Source organism: Molossus molossus, unplaced genomic scaffold, assembly GCF_014108415.1.
Source record: "Molossus molossus isolate mMolMol1 unplaced genomic scaffold, mMolMol1.p scaffold_m16_p_3, whole genome shotgun sequence".
Lineage (NCBI taxonomy): Eukaryota > Metazoa > Chordata > Mammalia > Chiroptera > Molossidae > Molossus > Molossus molossus.
In genome coordinates, this window is record NW_023425366.1 from 73,161,840 (window position 1) to 73,183,403 (window position 21,564).

Below are 21,564 nucleotides of genomic sequence, written 5' to 3' on the forward strand. Positions count from 1 at the left end.
AAGTGCTTCCTTTAAGTGGAAAGGTGAGTACAGTACAAAATAGGATATTTTGAGATAGAGACCACATTCACATAACATTTATAATAGTATTTTGTTATAATTCTATATTTTTATTGTTTATTGTTAATCTCTTACTGTGCCAAATTTGTATTGGACTTGATCATCGTACTTAGGTATGTATAAGGAAAAAACAGTACACAAAGAGTTTGGTACTGTTTTCAGGCATCTATCGGAGGGGTCTTAGAGTATATTCCCAGTGAATAAGGGGGACTACTGTACATAATTCTCATGAAAAAAAAATTTCAAGCTTAAAGACTTGATGACTGAGTCCATAATATAAAATAATGACTTGTTTAGATTATACTAATTTAGATTAAGAGAGTGTCACTATGTGTGCAAGAAAAATATATATACATATGTTATTGTGTACAAGTGTTGCTCTCTGCCTCTATAAAAATTTTTTTCCATTCTTACATTGAATTAATTCATATGTCTATGCAGTGTGAATTAGGTAATTCTAATCATATCTAAGCTTAAGTTTGACAAACATGGTTTATTACTTTTAGTTACTTTGACAATTAAACTAATTTTATTTTTATTTATTTTTTTTATCCTCACCCGAGGACATTTTTCCATTTTTTGTTCAGATAGAGTGGGAGGGAGAGAGAGGAAGAGAGAGAGAGAGAGAGAAACATCGATGTGAAAGGGACACATCGAGCGGCTGCCACCCGCACGACCAACCAGGGCTGGGGACAAACTGCAACCGAGGTACATGCCCCTAGCAGGAACCGAACCCGGGTCTCTCTGGACCGCAGGCCAACGCTCTAACCACTGAGCCAAACCAGCCAGGGCAATTAAACTAATTTTAATTATAATAGGTATTTTTGCTATAATTCAATCAACTTTTCACTTTTTAACCAGTCTCAATTCTCAGAAAATAGAAACCCTAGTTTTAAAATGATACTTTAAAATAATGATGGTATGGTGATAGATAAGAACATCTAAAGACTAAATTTGGTATTAAGATTCTCTTCATTGAGTTGGCACATGCTTATTGAGGTTCAGACAATTTCTTTAGTTATTTGTAGATTTTGAAATACAAAGGCTTTATAATAGCATTTTCTGTGTGAAGTACAGCGACATTCTCATTAAATATCATGATATAATAAGCTTTCAGATGGCCTCATTTGTTAGTTTAATCTGTTCTATTTATGGCAGAAACATTGTGATAACATATGAGAATTTAAACATCTAACATTTATTTGGTCTAATTGGTGGTGTCAGATGAACAAAATGTCACTTTTGAAGGGAAAGATATATTTATTAGCCCTGGCCAGTTTGGCTCAGCGGTTGAGCGTCAGCCTGCGGACCAGAGAGTTCCGGGTTCGGTTCCCGCTAGGGGCATGTACCACAAACAACAACAAAAAAGATATATTTATTATAAAAGTAATATGTCTTTGCTGTAAAATTAGGAAATGTAGATAAAGCAAAGAAATCACTCATACATTACCAACTGAAGAAAAACATTTTAATGTTTTGGAAAATACTTAAAGGTGTTTTCCCTGAAATTCAAGCAGATATAATTTTTCTTTTAAATTTACATATATATAACAATTGTCTTTATAAAAATAAAACAAGGAAAAGCATATTGTTTTACAACCTGATTTTTTCACCTTTCCCTTAGCATCAAGAACTTTCATATCAGTAAAGCTATATATACACATCATTATTTCTAATGGCTGAATGGTGTAATGTAACAATACCTTATTTAACCACTTCTTGTATGTGGAATTCTGGATATTTTTTTATTTCTTTCACTCTTTTTACGCATGTCTTTATACACACTCGAGACTATGTCTATAGCTTCAAAAATCTTTTACCAGTTTTCTTCCAGATGAGCAGTGTATGCTCATGACTTGCTAAGAACAGAAATTTCCCCTGGGGATATTTAATTCCAGCATTTTCCTTTTATTTACTTATACATACACAATTACACTGCCTTTTGCATACCTAACTCACAGTCATCTATCTTGGCCAGATAAATGAACCAACCAAGCTTTAGTTTAAGGGAAATGACCCAAGAAGTTCCATTTTCATAGGTTTTCCTTCTGTAATCAGTCAGCCTTTTCTTTATTAGGCAGTCTGCTATTCATACTTATCTTTGGACATCTGGGAAGTACCTGATAGCAGGAAGTAGCCTTTAAATTCAAGAATCCCAGATTGTACTTGGAGAGAGATATACCTACTTCTTTCTCTTTCTCTCTACTTTCCCTTCTTTCCCTCTGTCCTCCCCACCTCACTTTCTGCCCTCGTCTTTTTCTCTTCTCTCATCCCATCTACACACATCACAGATTTTTCTCTTCTCATATCTGATCATTTTCTGTCTAACCCTTTCAACTGTAATTTTTATTACAGTTAATATTTTTCTTGATAACTCATACTATTTCTCATAAATTTAATTAACCTATAATAATTATAGACATCGTGAAATGTGATCATTTTATGGCATTTTTTTGCCCACCACTAATTAAAACTTTACAAGTATTGGCTAAAGGCTTTTAAATAATTTGTTAGCCTTTTTAATCTTTTAACATTTGAATAGATAAAAAAATCTCATTATTTCAATTTATATTTATTTTTGTATGTTCGTGAACTATTTGTTCTGTGCGGTAGTGTTTGTGTTCTCAAACCATCTTTCTTTTAAGGTTTTTTCTACATTTAAAACCTGCCAGTTGAATTGAACTACTATCCATAAATATTATATCTATTCATCATCCCCTTTTTAGAAATTATTTGCTTTTCAGTTCCACCAAAAATTCTTTCAATTATACTTAATAGTTTTGGAAATAGTATACTAACAGTTGCAGAAAAGTAAACTAGTTGTGTAGTGTTGTTTGTTTTTTTTTAAAAGGCTTATTATAGTTCTTTAATTTAGCAATGCATTTGGTAGAGCTCTTTGGCTTTATACACTTTTTTCTAACATCATGTATTTTCTGCTCAGGAATATGGTATAACCAAAGCTGAAAAACTGGAGATTGCCAAAGGCTACTGTACTCCTCTAGTTAGAAAAATTCGCTCAGACCTTCAGAGGACACAAGATGATGACACTGTAAATAAACTCCATCCTGTGTAAGAGACTGTACTGGTATTTAAATCTGTAGACATCTATTTTGGCATACTTCAAATCTAAATTACTTTTCAATGTTCCTGTGAAGAAATCAAGAGTGTGTCACTTGGCACATTGTGCAAATAAGGATTGCTTAGGTATTACTAGTAGTTAACTTCCAACCAGGGTTCTTTTTCACTCCAAATTGAGTGGAAAACTGAAGAGAATGGGGAATGGGAATATGTGTCATTATTCACATTATCCAGCATGTACTCCATTCAGCAGCATAAACATCTCTGAGCTTCTTTAGGGTTATGACCTCAGTTATTTTTAGTAGAGGATCTCCAGTAACCTATTGACAATGAACTTGACCAATATTAACTCTTCTTTGACTAATCTCAGAGGTTCCAGTTAGTTGTAGTTATTTTCATGTTAAAGGAATATCTACTAAGATAATTTCTTAATTGTGGTTGGAAGAGGGTTGAGGTAGTCTAGAAGTTTATCTAGGTTTAAGAGCCTCCCCAATGTGAGAAATAGACCCACATTGCTGGATGAATGGAGTTTCACAGTCACACTATAAGATGAGTACTTAGGATTGGTATATGTGGTGGCCATCTTTGGAAAATAGAATAGAAGATTAAATGCTATTTTATAAAATAATTTCAATACTTAATAAGTTTTGACTATATGGTTATGTTTTAACACTGTCTCCTTTTAACTTTAGGTATTCCAGAGGTGTTCTGTCTCCTGAACGTCATGTCCGTACCAGATTATATTTCACCAGTGAAAGTCATGTACATTCTTTACTATCTATTCTTCGCTATGGTGCCTTATGCAATGTAAGTACAATAAGTTACTCCAACCTACTTGACAAATATGTTGCCTTGAATATGTTGCCAAATCACTAACACCAGTTTTTACTGTGTAATTTTAATAATTCATCATTTACCATCATTTGTCAAAGGTCTACTATATATATACTAAGCACCATGCTGGATGTTGGGGATAGAGACACTTTCTCTTTCATTGGAGAAGATCTTTTTAAGCAAACAATACTATAAAATATTTTAGGTGATGTTATAGGCTGGTGTCAGTGAGATAGAGAGAAACTGATGCCCTGGGGCCGGTTTGCCTCAGTGATTAGAGCATAGACCCACAAACCAAAGGGTCACAGCTTCAATTCCCAGTCAAGGGCATATACCTGGGTGGCAGGTTTGATCCCCAGTCCTGGTCAAGGTCGTGCAGGAGGCAACCAATCAATGTGTGTGTCTCTCTTCTCCCTCCCTCCCTTCCACTCTATCTAAAAATATCAATGGAAAAATGTCCTCAGGTGAGGATTAACCCAAAAAGAAAAGAAAATCTGATGAATTTGAGTTATAAAGGGATTAGAATTGATAGGACTTGGTATTTAGTTGGATATTGTGCTTCTTATCTACTGTTATGTAATGAGTCATACCAAAACTCATTGACTTAATGACCACAGTCATTTTTGTCTCTCAGAGTTTGCAGAATTGACTGTGATCACTTAGACAGTTTTATTTTGGGTCTCTTATGAAATTGCAATCAGACACGGACTTGAATCATCTCAAAGCTTTCCTTTCAGGTCTGGGACTTGCTGCTGGCTATCAGCTAGGACCTTGGCCAGGGTTGTTTGACAGAATACCTCTACCTGGCCTCTTTATATGACCTGCTTCCTCAAAACATAGCAGCTAAGTTCCAAGAATAAGATTCCTAAGGAAACAAGGTGAAAGTGCAAGACAGTTTTATTATCTAAGTTATAAAGACACATAGCATCACTTCTGGTAAGCTTTATTGGTTGAGGTAGTCTAGAGGTTTATCTAGGTTAAAGAGCCTCCCCAATGTGAGAAATAGACCCACATTGCTGGATGAATGGAGTTTCACAAGATGAGTACTTAGGATTGGTATATATGGTGGCCATCTTTGGAAAATAGAATCTATTATAATACGTCCATTGGCCACACAATTCATATTTCTCCAACATGCAGAATTCACTTAACCTCTCCAGTATTCCCCCTTATTCTGTTACAGCCTCAATTTGACATCTAAGAATCTCATCATCTAAATCAGTTCAGATGTGGATTGGGCTCCTTGGACACAGATTCTTTTTTTTTTTTTTTTATCCTCACCCAAGGACATTTTTCCATTTTTTGTTCAGATAGAGTGGGAGGGAGGGAGAGAGAGAGAAACATTGACGTGAAAGGGACACATCGAGTGGCTGCCACCCACACGAGCAACCAGGGCTGGGGACAAACTGCAACCGAGGTATGTGCCCTTAGCTGGAACCGAACCCAGGTCTCTCTGGACCACAGGCCGACGCTCTAACCACTGGCCAGGGCAGACACAGATTCTTAAGTGCTTAAGAGCATTCAGTCTTAATTCACAGACCTGTGAACTGGAGGGAGACCAGTTATCTGTCCTTCAAACACCAAACTTACAGTGGTGGGATAGGCATAGGATAACTGCTGTAATAACCTTTCAAAAGAGGGAAAAACAGAAGATAACATTGTAGTTACTGGTCCATAGCAAATTTGAAATCTGCCTTCGTACATGTTCCTATTCCTTAATTAGGACTCTCATACCACCAGGGAGTTGTGTTACAATGGTTCATGGCTTCATGCTTTGGGTTTTTTATCTCTTCATCTGGGTCATACTTCTTTTTTTATGAAAAGTAGCTTTTATTTGTAGCTGAGTAATTTTCTACAACATGCTTCCTGCCTAAAGAAGATTGGGATCCAAAGATCTATTTATCTAGTTTAAGATAGTGTAATTAAAAAATAAATAAAGCAAAACAATAACTACTTCATTAAACAAGTCACACAAATTTATTACAGATAAGCCCTTTTCTGTGTTGGGCTCTCTGTGATTACCGAGGGACAGCACTGAGCAATCCTTATTACTTAATAGTGAGCAGCTGAGAGACATGCTCATAAGATCCTGAGAAAGTCTTTTGTGTCTTTGAAACATGCATGAAGCATCTTCAATCTTTCTGAAGTCTTAGAAAGTGTTTTTTTGTTTTTTTCTTGTCCTCACCCGAGGACATTTTTCCATTTTTTGTTCAGATAGAGTGGGAAGGAAAAGGGGCGGGGGAGAGAGAGAGAGAAACATCAACATGAAAGGGACACATTGAGTGGCTGCCTCCCACATGACCCAACCAGGGCCAAGGACAAACCGCAACCGAGGTACATGCCCTTAGCGGGAACCAAACCCTGGTCTCTAGACCGCAGGCCGACACTCTAACCACTGAGCAAAACCGGCCAGGGCTTAGAAAGTGTTTTTACAGTCACAATCATGTCTTCAAGACAGATTTCTATGTTTCCTTTCTTCCTTGAAGCTACTGCTACTTTTTAATCATAGCACTGTTTCATCTCTAGAGAGGCTGGGAATGAGAAACAGTTGTATTTTTTAACCCAGTAAGTCTTGGCTCCTTCATAATTAACAATTTTCCTACATCTCTCTCTCCTCTCATAGTTTATCACAGGCAAAGGGGGTCCTTTAACTTGCACCAACACTCTTCTTGAGGCCCTATAGTGATTACGGGTATTGAAGATAAGGAAGAAAAGAGAGTGAAATATTTGCATATTTCTAATGTGGGTAACTTGGTAGATGATCCTACCATTCACTGAGATAACAAATGGGAGGAAGATCAGATATTAAAAGGAAAGGAATGAATTTAGTTTTAGGTTGAGTTTGAGGGACTAGTAGGCCAGTGAAGTGAAGATAACCAGTAGTATGTTCATATGTGAGGTCAGAGGTTGGGGTTAAATGTACAGAGTTGGAAAATCAACATATTAATGATAGTTGACATAGTGGCTGTTGATAAGATTCCAAGGGAGTTTTTGTTTGCAAAGATAAAATGACTTTTTAGGGATTGACAGTGGTACTGATATGTATTAAAAAGAGATAAATTTTAATATTCTCTTTCTCTAGCATAGTCAAACCATAGATTGATTACCTAGAATACAATGACACTTCTACTAGATATCAAAATTATATATACATATCAAAATTATCTTTTCGCCATCTCTAAACTCACAAAATATAAGAATTCTTTAAAATTTTCTATGTGTATATTAATGTACACACATATATCTATTTTTTTAAAAGTGATCTTTAAAAGAAAATTCAGGGTTGTTTTTTCTTATGTACTTTTTAAATAAAAGGCTGTTAAATATATAATGAACAGTTGATACATGTATCTAGATTCTTAATCTATCTTATTGGGCCTTGATGAATAGTTGTTATCATAGTTGACTAAGGCTATTTCAGGGGTCTGTTCTTCTCACATTTTCCAGTTCATGTGTTCTTTCCGCTTATTTTAGTTTCTTCTTTCATCCAACAAGGAATAGCAAAGTGACACCCCTTGCAACGTATGTAGATTAGTGGAGTTTTAACAAAAGAAATAGTGAATAAAAAAATGATCTTAGCAAGGCAAGAGCTTGTATATTTAGTGGTAACAATGGAATTGTTTTTGGAGAGGAGGGTTATATTTCTTAGGTGGTCCCCTTTTGACCCTTTGCACTTATTTAACATATGTAGAAGGTAGATAAAACATTTAGGATATGGAAACCAATATCACAGCGATCTAAGAAAGATCATATAGTTTGAACCAAGGTGGTGGCAGTTGGAACTAGAGCTTGTTGAGTATACATTGTATTTGGCTGCATTTCTAAAAATAAAATACTGTACAATTGCATTTTTTTTAAAAAAAATCTGTCTTTCCAGAATAGAAAAGTTACATGTATTTACTAAAGTAAAAACTAAACTCTATACCAAAAGGATGTCCTATTTTCTAATTTTTTAATTAATATATTTGAACTATAATTATTATCCCAACTCATATTGTCCTTATAAGACTCTGTAACTAATATACTTAAAACCTTGTTCAGTATCTTCCCAGTTGAAAGTTTGATTTTTCAGTGTGGACTGGGTAAAATCTATCTCTCCATAATGGCTTTTAAAAAGTATTTTGTTAAGGAAATAAGATTAAGCAAGGTGTCAGGGAATAGATACAATGAGCCTTAATTAAACAATTTTTTTATGAATTCTAGAAAATTAATTGTGTTTAGGAGAATGCTATTAAAATTTATCTTTTTATCAAAACAAACCTAGCAAAATACAACTGCAAAATTTTTAGTATTTACCACCCTGGCTGGTGTTGCTCAGTGGTTAGAGGGTCAGCCTGCATACCTGGGTTGCAGGTTCCATCCCCAGCACCTGTCCGGGTCGAGTGGGAAGAAATTGATGGATGTGTCTCTCTAACATCAGTGTTTCTCTCTCTCCTCCCTCTCTCCCTCTCTTCCACTGTCTCTCAAAATCAATGGAAAAATATCCTCAGGGAGGATTAACAAAAAAGAAAAGAAATTTTTAGTATTTAAACTCATCTCTCTCCCTCTCACTCTCCCTCTCTTCTACTGGTTCTCAAAACCAATGGAAAAATATCCTCAGGTGAAGATTAACAAAAAAGAAAAGAAATTGTTAGAATTTAAACTCATCGTTTAGTGATTCACATGTAGTGCAACTCTCTTAACAATTTTGAAAAAACACACATATGTACATGTTTGCAGATATCACCACCCCAAACACAGATAACACACAATCACACACAGATGCAGCTTTTGCTCTGGAGTGTTGCTTAAGTTGGGGGTAGCTGCTCTAGTGGCTTTAGAGCACTGAGAGGTTAAATAGCCATTTGTTGAAATGAAGCTAAGAATACATGTAATTACACAAATTATAGGATGTTGATTTACCTTTAGTCTTCCAAAAAGTTCATAATGGGAATGCTGCCTTAAGAATGTATAATGTGTAAATTTAAAACTTAAGTATTTTTGCTGAAATTTTTTAAAGTAGGTAATCAGAATGTGGTCTTGTACATTTGGGATTTTGCATTTCAAATTTTGTTTTTTAAAAGAAGGCACATTCTATACTAAAGTAAAAAGTACTATATACTCTTTATTGTATACAAAAAATGTTAGGCCCTGGCTGGTTTGGCTCAGCAGTTAGAACACCGGCCTGCGGACCAAGAGAGGCCCCGGTTCATTTCCGCTAAGGGCATGTACCTTGGTTGCAGTTTGTCCTCAGCCCCAGTTGGGGTTGTGTGCGTGGCAGCCGCTCGATATGTCTCTCACATCAATGTCTCTCTCTCTCTCTCTCTCTCTCTCTCTCTCTCTCTCTTCCTCTTCCTCCCATTCTCCCTCCTGCTCTATATGAAGATAAATGCAAAAATGTCCTCGGTGAGGATAAAAAAAAAGAAATTTGGATGCTTTTATATATTTGTGATGTATATGACATAGGTGAAGGAACATTATCTGTGATGTACATGAGGTCTAAGTAGACCCTGTTGACCATTGACTATACATTTGGGACTTTGAGTAGTTTTATCTTTTCAGATAGAATTTTTTACTTGGAATGCTTGTAGTACATGTTCTCTATGACTCCTTTCAATTCTGATGCTCTGTGATTACATGTTTAAATACAAGTGATTTCTCTAAATGAAGGTAGAGTAGTGGTGAATATGGTAATAATAATAGAATCTACATATGCCTCCTTCTGCTGATTGCTTTAACATATCACTGCAATGTAATGAGGGCCATTGACTGATAGGCATGTATTACATATATGGACTATATGACAGTAGGAAAAAATAGCACTACTCTTATAGGATATTATTCTGGTTAGGAAGCATGATACTATACCAGGTACTTAGGGACTTAATGTTAATAACTGCTCCTTACCCTTAGAATTCACTTGTGGGTATTATAGTTTAAGAGATTCTTTATTTTTACTTTCTTTTTTAAATGATTCTTTTAAGAGAGAAGCTTTTATTTTATTTTATGTTTCTTTATTGATTTTAGAGAGGGAGAGAGAGATACAAACATTGATGAGAGAGAACATCAATTGGCCACCTCCTACATGCCTCCCCAATGGGGATTTGGCCCACAGCTACGACAGGTGCCCTGACCAGAAGTTGAACCAGCAACCTCTTGGTGACTGGGTTGGTGCTCAGCCACTGAACCACACCAGGAGGGCATCCTTCAGGTTTTTCTTATCTAAGAAGTTCTTTATCTGTCCTTTAATTCTAAATGATAGGTTTGCTGGGTAGAATAATCTTGGTTGTAGGTCATTGCTTTTTTACCTTTCAATATTTCCTACCAATCCCATCTGTCCTGCAGAGTTTCTTTTGAGAAATCAGCTGACAGTTTTATGGGAGCTCCCTGTAGGTAATTAACTGCTTGTCTCTCGCTGCTTTGAACATTCTCACTTTGTCTTTAGCCCTTGGCATTTTCATTATGATGGTTCTTGATGTGGGCCTCTTGGGGTTCATTTGATTGGGATTCTCTGTACTTGCTGGACTTGTGTATCCTTTTCCTTTATTGGGTTAGAGAAGTTTTCAGTCATTATTTTTTCAAATAGCTTCTCAATCTCTTGCTTTCTTCTTCTGGTATCCCTATAATGTGTATGTTATGCTTGATGTTGCCCAGAGGTCCCTTAAACTATCCTCATTTTTTGTTGTTCTTTTTCTTTTGCTCTTCTGATTGGGTGTGTTCTGCTACCTTTTCTTCCAAATCACTGATTTGACCCTCTGCTTCACCTAATCTGCTGTTGAGTCCTTCTAGTATAGTTTCCATTTGTTATTATATTCATCATTTCTGACTAGTTCTCTTTTATGGTTTCTATGCTTTTTGTTTTCTTTTAGTACATATATTTTAATTGATTTTAGAGAGTGAGGAAGGGAGAGGGAAAGAGAGAGAAAGAAACATTGATGTCAGAGAGGAACATCAGTTGGTTGCCTCCTGTATGTACTCTGACCAGGAACCAAACCTGCAACCTGGGCATGTGCCCTGACTGGGAATCGAACCAGTGACCTTTCAGTGCACAAGATGACCTTCAACCAACTGAGCCATTCAGGCCAGGGCTATATGTTTTTTTTTTTTTATGATGTTGAAGTTCTCACTGAGTTTCTTGAGTATCCTTATAACCATTGTTTTGAACTCTGTATTTGGTAGTTTGCTTGACTTCATTTTATTTCATTCTTTTTCTGGAAATTTCTTTTGTTCCTTCATTTAGGACATGTTTATTTAACACCCCATTTTGGCTGCCTCCCTTTGTTTGTTTCTATATATTTGGTAGATCTGCCATGTCTCCCAGTCTTGGATGGGTGGCCTTATATAGTAGGTCTCTCAAGTTGGTAGCTTGGGCGGGCCCAAAAGTTGGGTGGTGTGCATGGGGTCTCAGGGAATCACCAGGGCTGTACCAACAGTGCTAGCTAGGTTGATGGAGACTTAGATATGGCACCTGCCTGCCATTTCTGTGATAGGAAGACTCAGCAAAGGAACAGTAGCCTCTGTCAACACATCTGTCTGGGAGAAAGCTGCCTCTCCAGCTCTCACCCCAAAGCCAGACAATTCAGTTTCTCCCTGTATGTCCCTAGTGACTTTCGAGCTGCTGCCCCTGTGCTGGAGCTCAGAGTGAATCTGAGTAAGTCCAGGTGAGGCCCTTTAAGAGGAATGCCTAGAACTCCAGAAGCCCTCTGCTTTACTCACCCTGCTGGTTTTCACAGGCTGAAGTTATGGGGACTTTTCTTCCAGGCGCTGAAACCTTGGGCTGGGGAGCCTGGTGTGCGGCTGGGACCTCACTCCTCAGGGGGACTCTCTGCAACGTAGATATCCCTACTGATTTTTAAACACCACACACGTGTGTCGGACTAGCTCTGTCTGTGTTTCTGCCCTTCCTACCACTCTACATGGCTTCTTCTGTATATCCTTAGTGATAGATTTTCTGTCTTAAACTTCAGGTGGTTCTCAGTGATGGTTGTTTTGTAATTTAGTTGTAATTTTGATGTGGCTGTGGGAGGATGCCAGTACCATGTTTACCTATACCACCATCTTGACCAGAGCTTTTTAAAAGTTAAGCACAAGAGTTTCTAATACTTCTGTTAAGAGATTTTTTAAATAATTTACTTAAGCTTAGTAATTTATTGAAACTCAAATATAGTGTAGTTATTTTCAGAGATTTGTGCATATACGTATTTGCCTTTCTTTGTGGTATCACTCAGGATTAAGCAGACTACCATAATGAAAATAATTGACTTTCAAGTAATATAATATGAGAAAATGTTTTCCATCTATTTTTTGTTCAGGAATCAAAAGATGAACAGTGGAAACGAGCTATGGATTATTTAAATGTTGTCAATGAACTGAACTACATGACTCAGATCGTTATCATGCTTTATGAGGATCCTAACAAGGTAACCGAGTTCTTGATGTGTATGTTACCTGAGGTAAATAGCTTGAAGTTTCTCATTTTCAAAATGTTCTGTGATATTTTTAGGATCTTTCCTCAGAGGAACGCTTTCATGTTGAATTACACTTTAGTCCAGGAGCCAAAGGATGTGAAGAAGACAAAAATTTACCATCTGGCTATGGATATAGACCAGCTTCAAGAGAGGTAATGAAGATGAAACTCTTCAATGCTTGGTTACTACAGTTTTAGCTTTTCATGAACTTTCTCTAAGAATTTTCTATCATGTACTATAATTCTTATCTCAAGTACTAAGTAACATGATGGTTTGCATTTTTAAAGTATGATTTAGGTGGACATTTTAGACATACTCAAATTTTATCTTTAATTTAGATTATTTTGAATTTTTTTTTTTTTTTTAATCCTCACCCGAGGACATTTTTCCATTTTTTGTACAGATAGAGTGGGAGGAAGAGAGAGAGAGAGAGAGAGAGAAACATCGACATGAAAGGGACACATTGAGTGGCTGCCACCTGCACGACCAACCAGGGCTGGGGACAAACTGCAACCGAGGTACATGCCCTTAGTGGGAACCGAACCCGGGTCTCTCTGGACCGCAGGCCGATGCTCTAACCGCTGAGCCAAACCGGCCAGGGCTAGATTACTTTGGATTTTTAAAACCATCATTTAGAATGGATAAAAAACTATAGTTACGGTTTTGGTTTTGCTTGTTGTTTGGTTGTTGTTAAACTTGGGGATTAATTCATGCTGAACACTGTGCTAAGCCCTTGGCACGAATAATTGCATTTTAATCTTTATAATAACCTTACAAAGTTAAATACTCAGTTTAAAACTCTTTTACGGAAGTATATTACATATTGATAAAAGTACTTAAATCATAAGTATATACCTTAATGATATATTATAAAGTGAATACAATTGTAAAATAACTAGCAAGTCATAACTAGAACAATAGCATTATTCCAGAGGACCCAATTATGCCCTCTCCTTATTACAACCTCCCTGTCTTCTCCCCAAAGGTACCTACTATCATAGATTAATTTGCTTATTTTTGAATGTTATATAAATGAAATCACAAAATACATGCTTTTTGGGGATAGGTAGTGGATTTGGCTTTTTTCTTTCATTATGTTTGTGAGATTTACCTATTCTGTTTCCATGAAGGATTCTATTACATAAATATAGTGGAAAGTGTTACTTCATTCCACTTTGATAATCATGTGATTTGTTTCTAATTCTAGTTATGAAGATGAATGTTTATATGAACATTCTTTTACAAATCTTTTGCTGAACATATGTACCCATTTCTTTTGGATATATATCTATATGTAAATTGCTAGGCCATAGGGTATGCACATGTTCCACTTTAGAAGATACAGCAAATAGTTTTCCAAGTTGTTTTCTAAAAATACTGTCATATCCTTGTCAGTACTTGATAAGACCAGTGTTTTGTTTTGTTTTGTTTTTTGTTAATCCTCACTCGAGTATATTTTTCCATTGATTTTAGAGAGAGAGTGGAAGGGTGGGGAGAGAGAAACATCCATGTGAAAGAGACACATTGATTGGTTGCGTCCCGCACAACCCCAGCCGGGCCAGGGATCAGACTTGCAATCCTTGGGTCCACAGGCCTACACTCTAACTGCTGAGCTATTTTGGGGGGCATGTAGTGTGCTCTCTCATTGTAGCTTAAATTTACATTTTCCTTGTGACAAGTAAGGATTAGCAACTTTTAACATATTTATTGGCCATTTGGATATGCTTTTTGTTAAAGTGCTACTGACTAGGACCACTGTGGTGTTGAATAGAAGTGTTGATAGTAAGTATCCTTGTTCATTCTTAAACTAAAGTGAAGGGGAATGTTTCAGAGAAAACTTTTTGGAATTTTGAAATTTTGAGAGGAAAAGGGCACTTTCATTTTTCCAATTTTTATTAATTTATTTTTGTTACAGATGTTTCTCCTTTTTCCCCCCTAGACCCCTACTCCCCATCCCACTCTCCCACCCTCACCCCCCTAGCATTGTTGTCTATGGCCATTGGTTACACATATATGCATATAAGTTCTTTGGTTCATCTCAGCCATCACCCCTACCCCCTTCTCTGAGGTTTGTCAGTCTGAACCATACTCCTTTCTATGTCTCTGGGTCTGTTTTGTTCATCAGCCCACCTTGTTCATTATATTCCACAAATAAGTGAGATCATGTGGTATTTGTCTGAAAAAAACACTTTTATAGTGTTGGATTTTCTAGTCCAAGGACTTTTAGTATATCTCTGAATTTATTTAGCTATTCTTTATCTTTTTGATAAAATAAAGATTTTTTTATGTGTTGTACCTTCTTTGTTAGATTAATTCCTAAGTTCTTTATTTTTTATGCTATTATAAATGGTATATTTAAATGTTATTTTCTGTTATTGTCGCATTGAATTTTAACTCATTTTTCTATAAAGATTTTATACTTAGCACCTTACTACATGCTATTAGTTATTCTAATAATTTATCCATAGAGTAATTTGGATTTTCTGTGTATGTATGATTGTATCTCTGAATGATGACAAAAGTCCAGTAGAATGTTGAATAGATTTAGTGATGGTGGCGTGCTTGTCTTTCAGTGACTTATAACTAACTTTGTTGATTGCTTCAGGTTTTTTTTGGTTTTTGTTTTTCTTTTTTTTTTTTCCCCCACATCTTTATTGTTGGATGTAAAATGTATTACAGATGTTCCACATTTTCCCCCCATTGACCCCCTCCTCCCCTTGTTTTTTGTTTTTCCAAATCTTTATTGTTGGATGTAAAATGTATTACAGATGTTCCACATTTTTCACCCATTGACCCCCTCCTCCCCACCTCCCCACTCCCGCCCCCCTCCCACCTTTTCCCACGCTATTGTCTGTGTCCATTGGTTATGCATATAAGTTCTTTGGTTTGTTTCTTCCCACCCCCCACCCCCCAACCCCTTTCCCTTTGAGGTTTGTCAGTCTAGCAATGAATTTGTACTTCTTAATCCCTTCACCTTTTTCACCCATTCCCCCAACCCCCCTCCCAAGTGGCAACCAACAAAATGTTCTCTGTATCTATGAGAATGTTTCTGTTCTACCTGTTCATTTTGTTTGTAGATTCCATTGTTGATAGATGTGTATTCATTGCCATTTTGTTTGTTCATACATTTTATCTTTTTCTTCAAAAAGACCCTTCATCATTTCATATAATAATGGTTTGGTGGTGATGAACTCCTTTAACTTTTTCTTGTCTGGGAAAGTTTTTATATGTCCATCGATTCTAAATGACAGCTTTGCAGGATACAGTAATTTTGGTTGTAGGTTCTTGGTTTTCATCACTCTGAATATTTCTTGCCACCCCCTTCTGGCCTGCAAAGTTTCTTTTGAGAAATCAGCTGACAGCCTAATGGGAACCCCCTTGTAGGTAATTAGCTGCCTTTCTCTTGCTGCTTTTAAGATTCTCTCTTTGTCTTGAACCTTTTGCATTTTGATGATGATGTGTCTTGGTGTGGGCCTCTTGGGGTTCATCTTGTTTGGGACTCTCTGTGCTTCCTGGACTTGTATGTCTGTTTCCTTCACCAAGTTAGGAAAGTTTTCTGCCATTATTGTTTCAAACAGGTTTTCGATTTCTTGTTCTCTCTCTTCTCCTTCCGGCACCCCCAAGATGCGAATGTTGGCACGCTTGAAGTTGTCCCAGAGGCTCCTTACACTATCCTCATTTTTTTGGATTCTTTTTTCTTTTTGCTGTTCTGATTGGACATTTTTTGCTTCCTTATATTCCAAATCAATGGTTTGCGCCTTGGATTTACGTACTCTATTATTGAAGCTGTGTAAATTATTCTTTATTTCAGTTAATGCCTCCTTCAATTCTAACTGTGTATCCATGATTTCTAACTGGTCTTTTTTAATGCTCTTGAGGCCCTCCCTAAGTTCACTGAGGTTCTCACTAAGTTCATTGAGCATCCTTATAAGCAGTATTCTGAACTCAGTATCTGTTAGGTTGCTTATCTCCATTTCACTTAGTTCTTTTATTGGGGTTTTGTTCTGTTCTTTCATTTGGGACCTGTTTCTTTGTCTCCTCATTTTGGCTGCCTCCCTGTGTTTGTTTCAGTGTATTACTTAATGAGAGGTATGGGGCTCACTGAGATCAGATGCTGCTCCTTTGAAAGAATTTAGGAAAAACCTGAAGCAGGATCCAAGACCGGCCAATCCTATGGCAACAGCTTGGGTGGTCTTGAAAGTTGGGTGGGGCGGAGCAGGGCCTCAGGGAGTCAGCAGGGCGGGGCTACCAGTGTGAGCCGGGTTGCTGGGGTCCCAGATATGGAGACTGTCTGCTGCCCCCAGGAAGGGCTCACCAAAGGAACAAAGGCCTCTGACAGCACGTTTGTCCCTAAGAAAGCCCCCTCTCCAGCCCTCGTTCCAGTGCCAAACAGCTCAGTTCTTCCCTGTACGTCTCTGGTGCCCCTCAAGCTGCCTCCCCTCCGAGCTTAGAGGGAGAGAGTCCGATAAGTCCGGGGCGGGCCTCTTAGGGAGCTGCCTGGGGCTCCAGCCGCCTCAGCCTCCCTGAGCCTCAGTTCCTGCTGGTTTTTCCAGCCAGAAGTTATGGGGATTCTCTTCCTGGCACTGGAACCCTGAGCGGGGCACCTGGTGTGGGACGGGGACCCCTCAGTCCTCAGGAAGGACCTTCCCAGCCGCGGGAGCCTCCTGATTTTTATCCACCACGCTTGGGTGTGGGACCAGCCCTTCGCGCCACCATGGAGCCGCCGCCCCTCCTACCAGTCTGGATGTAGCTGCTTTTTTAATTCCGTAGTTGTAGGACTTCCATTCAGCTTGATTTCAGGCGGTTTTGAATGATGGTTGTTCTGTATTTTAGTTGTAACTTTGATGTGGTTGTGGGAGGACGCGATACCGCGTTTACCTACGCCACCATCTTGACCGGAAGTCCTGCTTCAGGTTTTTAGATATCTTTTATCCAGTTAAAGAAGTTCCTCTTTATTTTCTATACCACTTAGTTTGATGAGGGTTTTATGTATTTCTGCTTAGCTTTTGTCTATCTAACTTTATGTTTATGAGACTCATTGATGTAATTTATAGTAATAGTTTGTCCAGTCTTATTGACTTAAAATATGTGTTTTACTGTATAACTACGTCAATTTACCCTTTATATTATAGATGAATATTTGGCATAAATTTTTTAACTTATCTGTCTTCTATACTATATACTGTGAAATTCTTGCAATCTGGGACTGTATCTTATTCATCTGTATCCTGGTGCATGGTACCATTCAGTAAATATTTAGTGAGTCATCAAATGATTGTTATTCATGTATGCAATCATCACATTAGTTGGACATAAAAGGAATAGAATTTAAGTATTCTAAAATTTATAAATTCAGATGCAGTTTAGTTTATGCTTCGGTTGATGCCATTCCTATATAACAAAATTGATCTCTACTCTTTTTTACTGTATTTGTTATTATTGTTTATTTATTTTAGCATTTGATGCAATTTAATTACGCAATTTTTTATATGGCTTTGGTATTGATTAATTTCTCCATAGAGTGCATCTATTTCTTTTTTTTTAATCCTCACCTGAGGACATTTTTTGTTCAGAAAGAGTGGGAGGGGGAGAGAGAGAGAAACATCAATGTGAAAGGGACACATCGAGTGACTGTCTACCCGCCCGACCAACCAGAGCCTGGGACAGACTGCAACCGAGGCATGCTCCCTTATCGGGAACCGAACCCGGGTCTCTCTGGACCGCAGGCTGACGCTCTAACCACTGAGCCAAACCAGCCAGGGCGAGTATATGTATTTCTTAAAGTCAGGAACTCTGTCATCTGTCTCACAATACCCAGAATAATTCCAGGCTGTTGTAAGAATTTAATTACTATTAATTCACTTGAAAAAACAAACCCATATATGTATTTTAAGTGGCAATACCAATTGTTGGTTCAATTTGTTCATCAGAAGAGATTGTTGTTTTATCTGACTTTTATATGTTGTATTCTTTTCCCACAGAATGAAGGCAGGCGATCTTTTAAAATGGATAGTGATGATGAACCACATACTTCTAAAAAAGATGAGGTTGATCGAGGTGTGCTATTGTTCAAACCTATGGTATCAGAGCCAATTCATATACACAGGAAGTCTCCACTTCCAAGATCTAGGAAGATGGCTACAAACGAAGTAAGTGCATGTGTCAGAGCATGTTTCATAAAGTGAACTAACTATATTTTAATAAAACAGAAAAGAAAATACAGCTTTAATTATGGAACAGGACATAATTTTGTAATAATGGGTCAGGAATAATTTTTGGTTAAAAGTAAAAAGGAATTGCTGGAGGTGCTTTAGCAACAACTGATTACAGTTACACTGTAGCTTAAGATATGACATTTTAAATTGTTAGATTGATTGCAAAAATCATTAAAGGAATTTGAAGATTTGATGATATAGTTGAAAAGTTTACCTTTATATTAAGATCTACAATTAAATAACTAACTCTAATTGTTATGCTCACTAATAAAATAACATTTAAATAGCTACTAAAATAACATTTAAAAGAAAAGTTGAACAGTTGGAATGAAGCTTGTTAAGTAAATCTTTAATATCTGTATACATTTTTATACTTTAAATACCTTTATTGGAGCAGGACATAATTGATTGAGATCAGTGCTTACAACTGTTTTCTAAATGCTTGAGTATAAGTATAAAGCAAGAATTTAATTTTAAAACAGAAGAACCATCAACTTTTAAGTAAGAAAATATATTCTGTTGCTAATTAAATATGCCAATTCTTAAGACTGTAACGTCATCTAGCAGTTGGTGAATAAGAATATAAACAACAAAAGAGAATTATGCTAATTTCTATGGCCCTGAATTATACAAACATAAGTGCTTTATGATTCTTAGGTTTCAATATATATGTGCCTCAATTTGACAATTATGTATAGAAAAAAATAACCATCAACACAATAAATTGTTGTCATTTTATAATGGAAATAGTGTACTAATTAGGGTTCCCAAAAATGTGATTTAAGTTCATCATAACAGAGGATGATTTAACAATTGTAGGACATGGGTTATTAGTTCTATTATAGCTTAATTAAAAACTATGAAACCTGGGGTTATCTTTAGGTATCTTTAATTTCAGAAAATAACCTAAACAACCATGTAAGGGCAGTGATTTTGATGTTGAACAGAGCAATCTGCAGTTAATCGGGTTGTTCAGAATTTCGCCAATCTTCTGCACTCCAAAATGCCTGTAACACTGATACAGCCATCATTTTGCAACTCGTCTTTATTTGTAAAATCTTCAGCAAAATCACTGCCCTTTGCTAACTCTTAAAACACAGAATACATTTAGAAATATTTTTAAATAGTTGCTTTCAAGAGATTATTTCTATGCCATGCTAAACTTTTACTTCTATAAGGTAAATTATTCAAGTAAAACCTTGAAGACTCTTTCCAGCGTCTGCCATCTGCATGGATATCAGAAGTTTGTACTTCCAAAAGACACACAGAGAAAAAGACTATTCTCTTCATTTTGTGCAAGTAGATTTTACTCTGTCCTCACTGTCTGAAACCTGAACATGCAAACATGTAAAATGAGAATGTTTGCTGCATGTTTTGCCTACTGTACTCTATAAATAACCTTTGGAGGGTGTAAACAAATAGATAGCTTGAAAGTGTAAACAAGTACCATTTGAATCTATCTTATGGTTAATTTTTTTTTAGTGTCTGGCAGACAGATTTTCTTTTCTACATGATATACATTGAAATATCTTTCACCCTTTGCATGATTCTTTCATGCTTTGGGTTGGAAACTTTACCCAACTTAGCACAAAACCTCCTGAATATCTAAAATTAAGCAGAATACTTTCATATTTTTTAAATTGCTAAGATAAAAATTATTAAATCTCTCCAGTTTTAAGAGGGAAGGGAAAAGTATTAAGCAGTATAAATATATTTTGTATATTTAGATAATAAGGTAATTCTCATAATTGTTATCACATACAATTAGATTTATATCAGTCCTGTCAGTTTCTTAAATAATGAAATATTTGGCTCCCAAATTACTGTTAAATAGTTTTTTTTAAAAATTGATAAGCAAATGCGAACAAACTGTATTTTTTTTTCTTTCTGGTCATTGGCTCTGTTGTATCTAACTTTGCATGCTCTGCTTTTTTTTTTTTTTTTTTTTTTTTTTATGCCCCCTTTCTCACTTCCAGGAAGAGAGCCCCCTGAGTGTGTCTAGCCCAGAGGGTACTGGTACCTGGCTGCATTATACCAGTGGTGTGGGTACTGGGCGTCGAAGACGCAGATCAGGGGAACAAATCACTTCTTCCCCTGTCTCCCCCAAATCATTGGCTTTCACATCCAGTATTTTTGGCTCATGGCAACAGGTTTTTAAACTTTACTTCATTAAACATTTTTCCTCCCTGCATTCAGAGCAACAAACAGCTATCTTTGAGGACATCTAATCCCTTATATTTTACCTCAGATAAATCCTTCTGTTTTTTAATTTTGAGTTTATTTTAAAATGCTTGTGATATCTAACAATATTTGAGGGAAAGAAATCACTTACATTGCATGTGTTTATCATTTTTATTTAAATATTCAGGACTTAAAAATTAATCAATAAATTTACACTCCTAGTACTTTGTTAGTAAAACTTTTTTAAAAGAAATCTTTCTTTGACTTAATTATTCTTTAAAACATTCAGAATTAAAATTACCTAATTCAATGGTAAGAAAAAGAACTTTCCCCCCACAGTTGAAAAATTAGATTCTACTTGGAATTTGCTGAGAATTGAACATTTTTAAAATATCATAATTTATGTGGCCCTGTGTTAATTAGCAGGATACATCTAATACTGATCATTCTCTCCCTCGTTATTCCATTGTCTTGAAGTATCTAATTGAAGGGATACATACATTGGGGGTTTTTTGGTTATATAATATTTTAATGCTCTCTTTAAGATAGGGAGCAATGTATATCTGCCCATCAACAATATGGGTCAAATAAAATGACTTCTGAAGGACTTTCTGTGATGACATTTGGAAATTTTAAAAGTTTTTTGTTCTGTTTTTTTTTTTAACAACAGAAAGTCTGTCTGTTACACATGACTTTTCTGAGAACTTCAGCAATTTCCTTTTGGAAATATAATGCTTTTGATTATAGGA

General features: G+C 36.4%; 1 protein-coding gene across 7 annotated transcripts in view; it reads left to right on the forward strand.

Moving 5' to 3' along the window:
* PPIP5K2 (diphosphoinositol pentakisphosphate kinase 2) overlaps positions 1-21,564 on the forward strand; it is a 73,810-nt gene that overhangs the window by 39,129 nt on the left and 13,117 nt on the right. For 5 of the 7 annotated variants that reach the window (XM_036279003.1, XM_036278997.1, XM_036278998.1 and 2 more), the window contains exons 19-23: positions 3,002-3,129; positions 3,831-3,945; positions 12,264-12,371; positions 12,455-12,571; positions 18,401-18,568. In XM_036279003.1, coding sequence (XP_036134896.1) covers positions 3,002-3,129; positions 3,831-3,945; positions 12,264-12,371; positions 12,455-12,571; positions 18,401-18,568 — 636 coding nt within the window. Of the gene's footprint in view, positions 1-3,001; positions 3,130-3,830; positions 3,946-12,263; positions 12,372-12,454; positions 12,572-18,400; positions 18,569-19,812; positions 19,930-20,610; positions 20,785-21,564 lie in introns of all 7 variants that reach the window. The other 2 variants (XM_036279004.1, XM_036279002.1) reach the window with 2 other exon arrangements.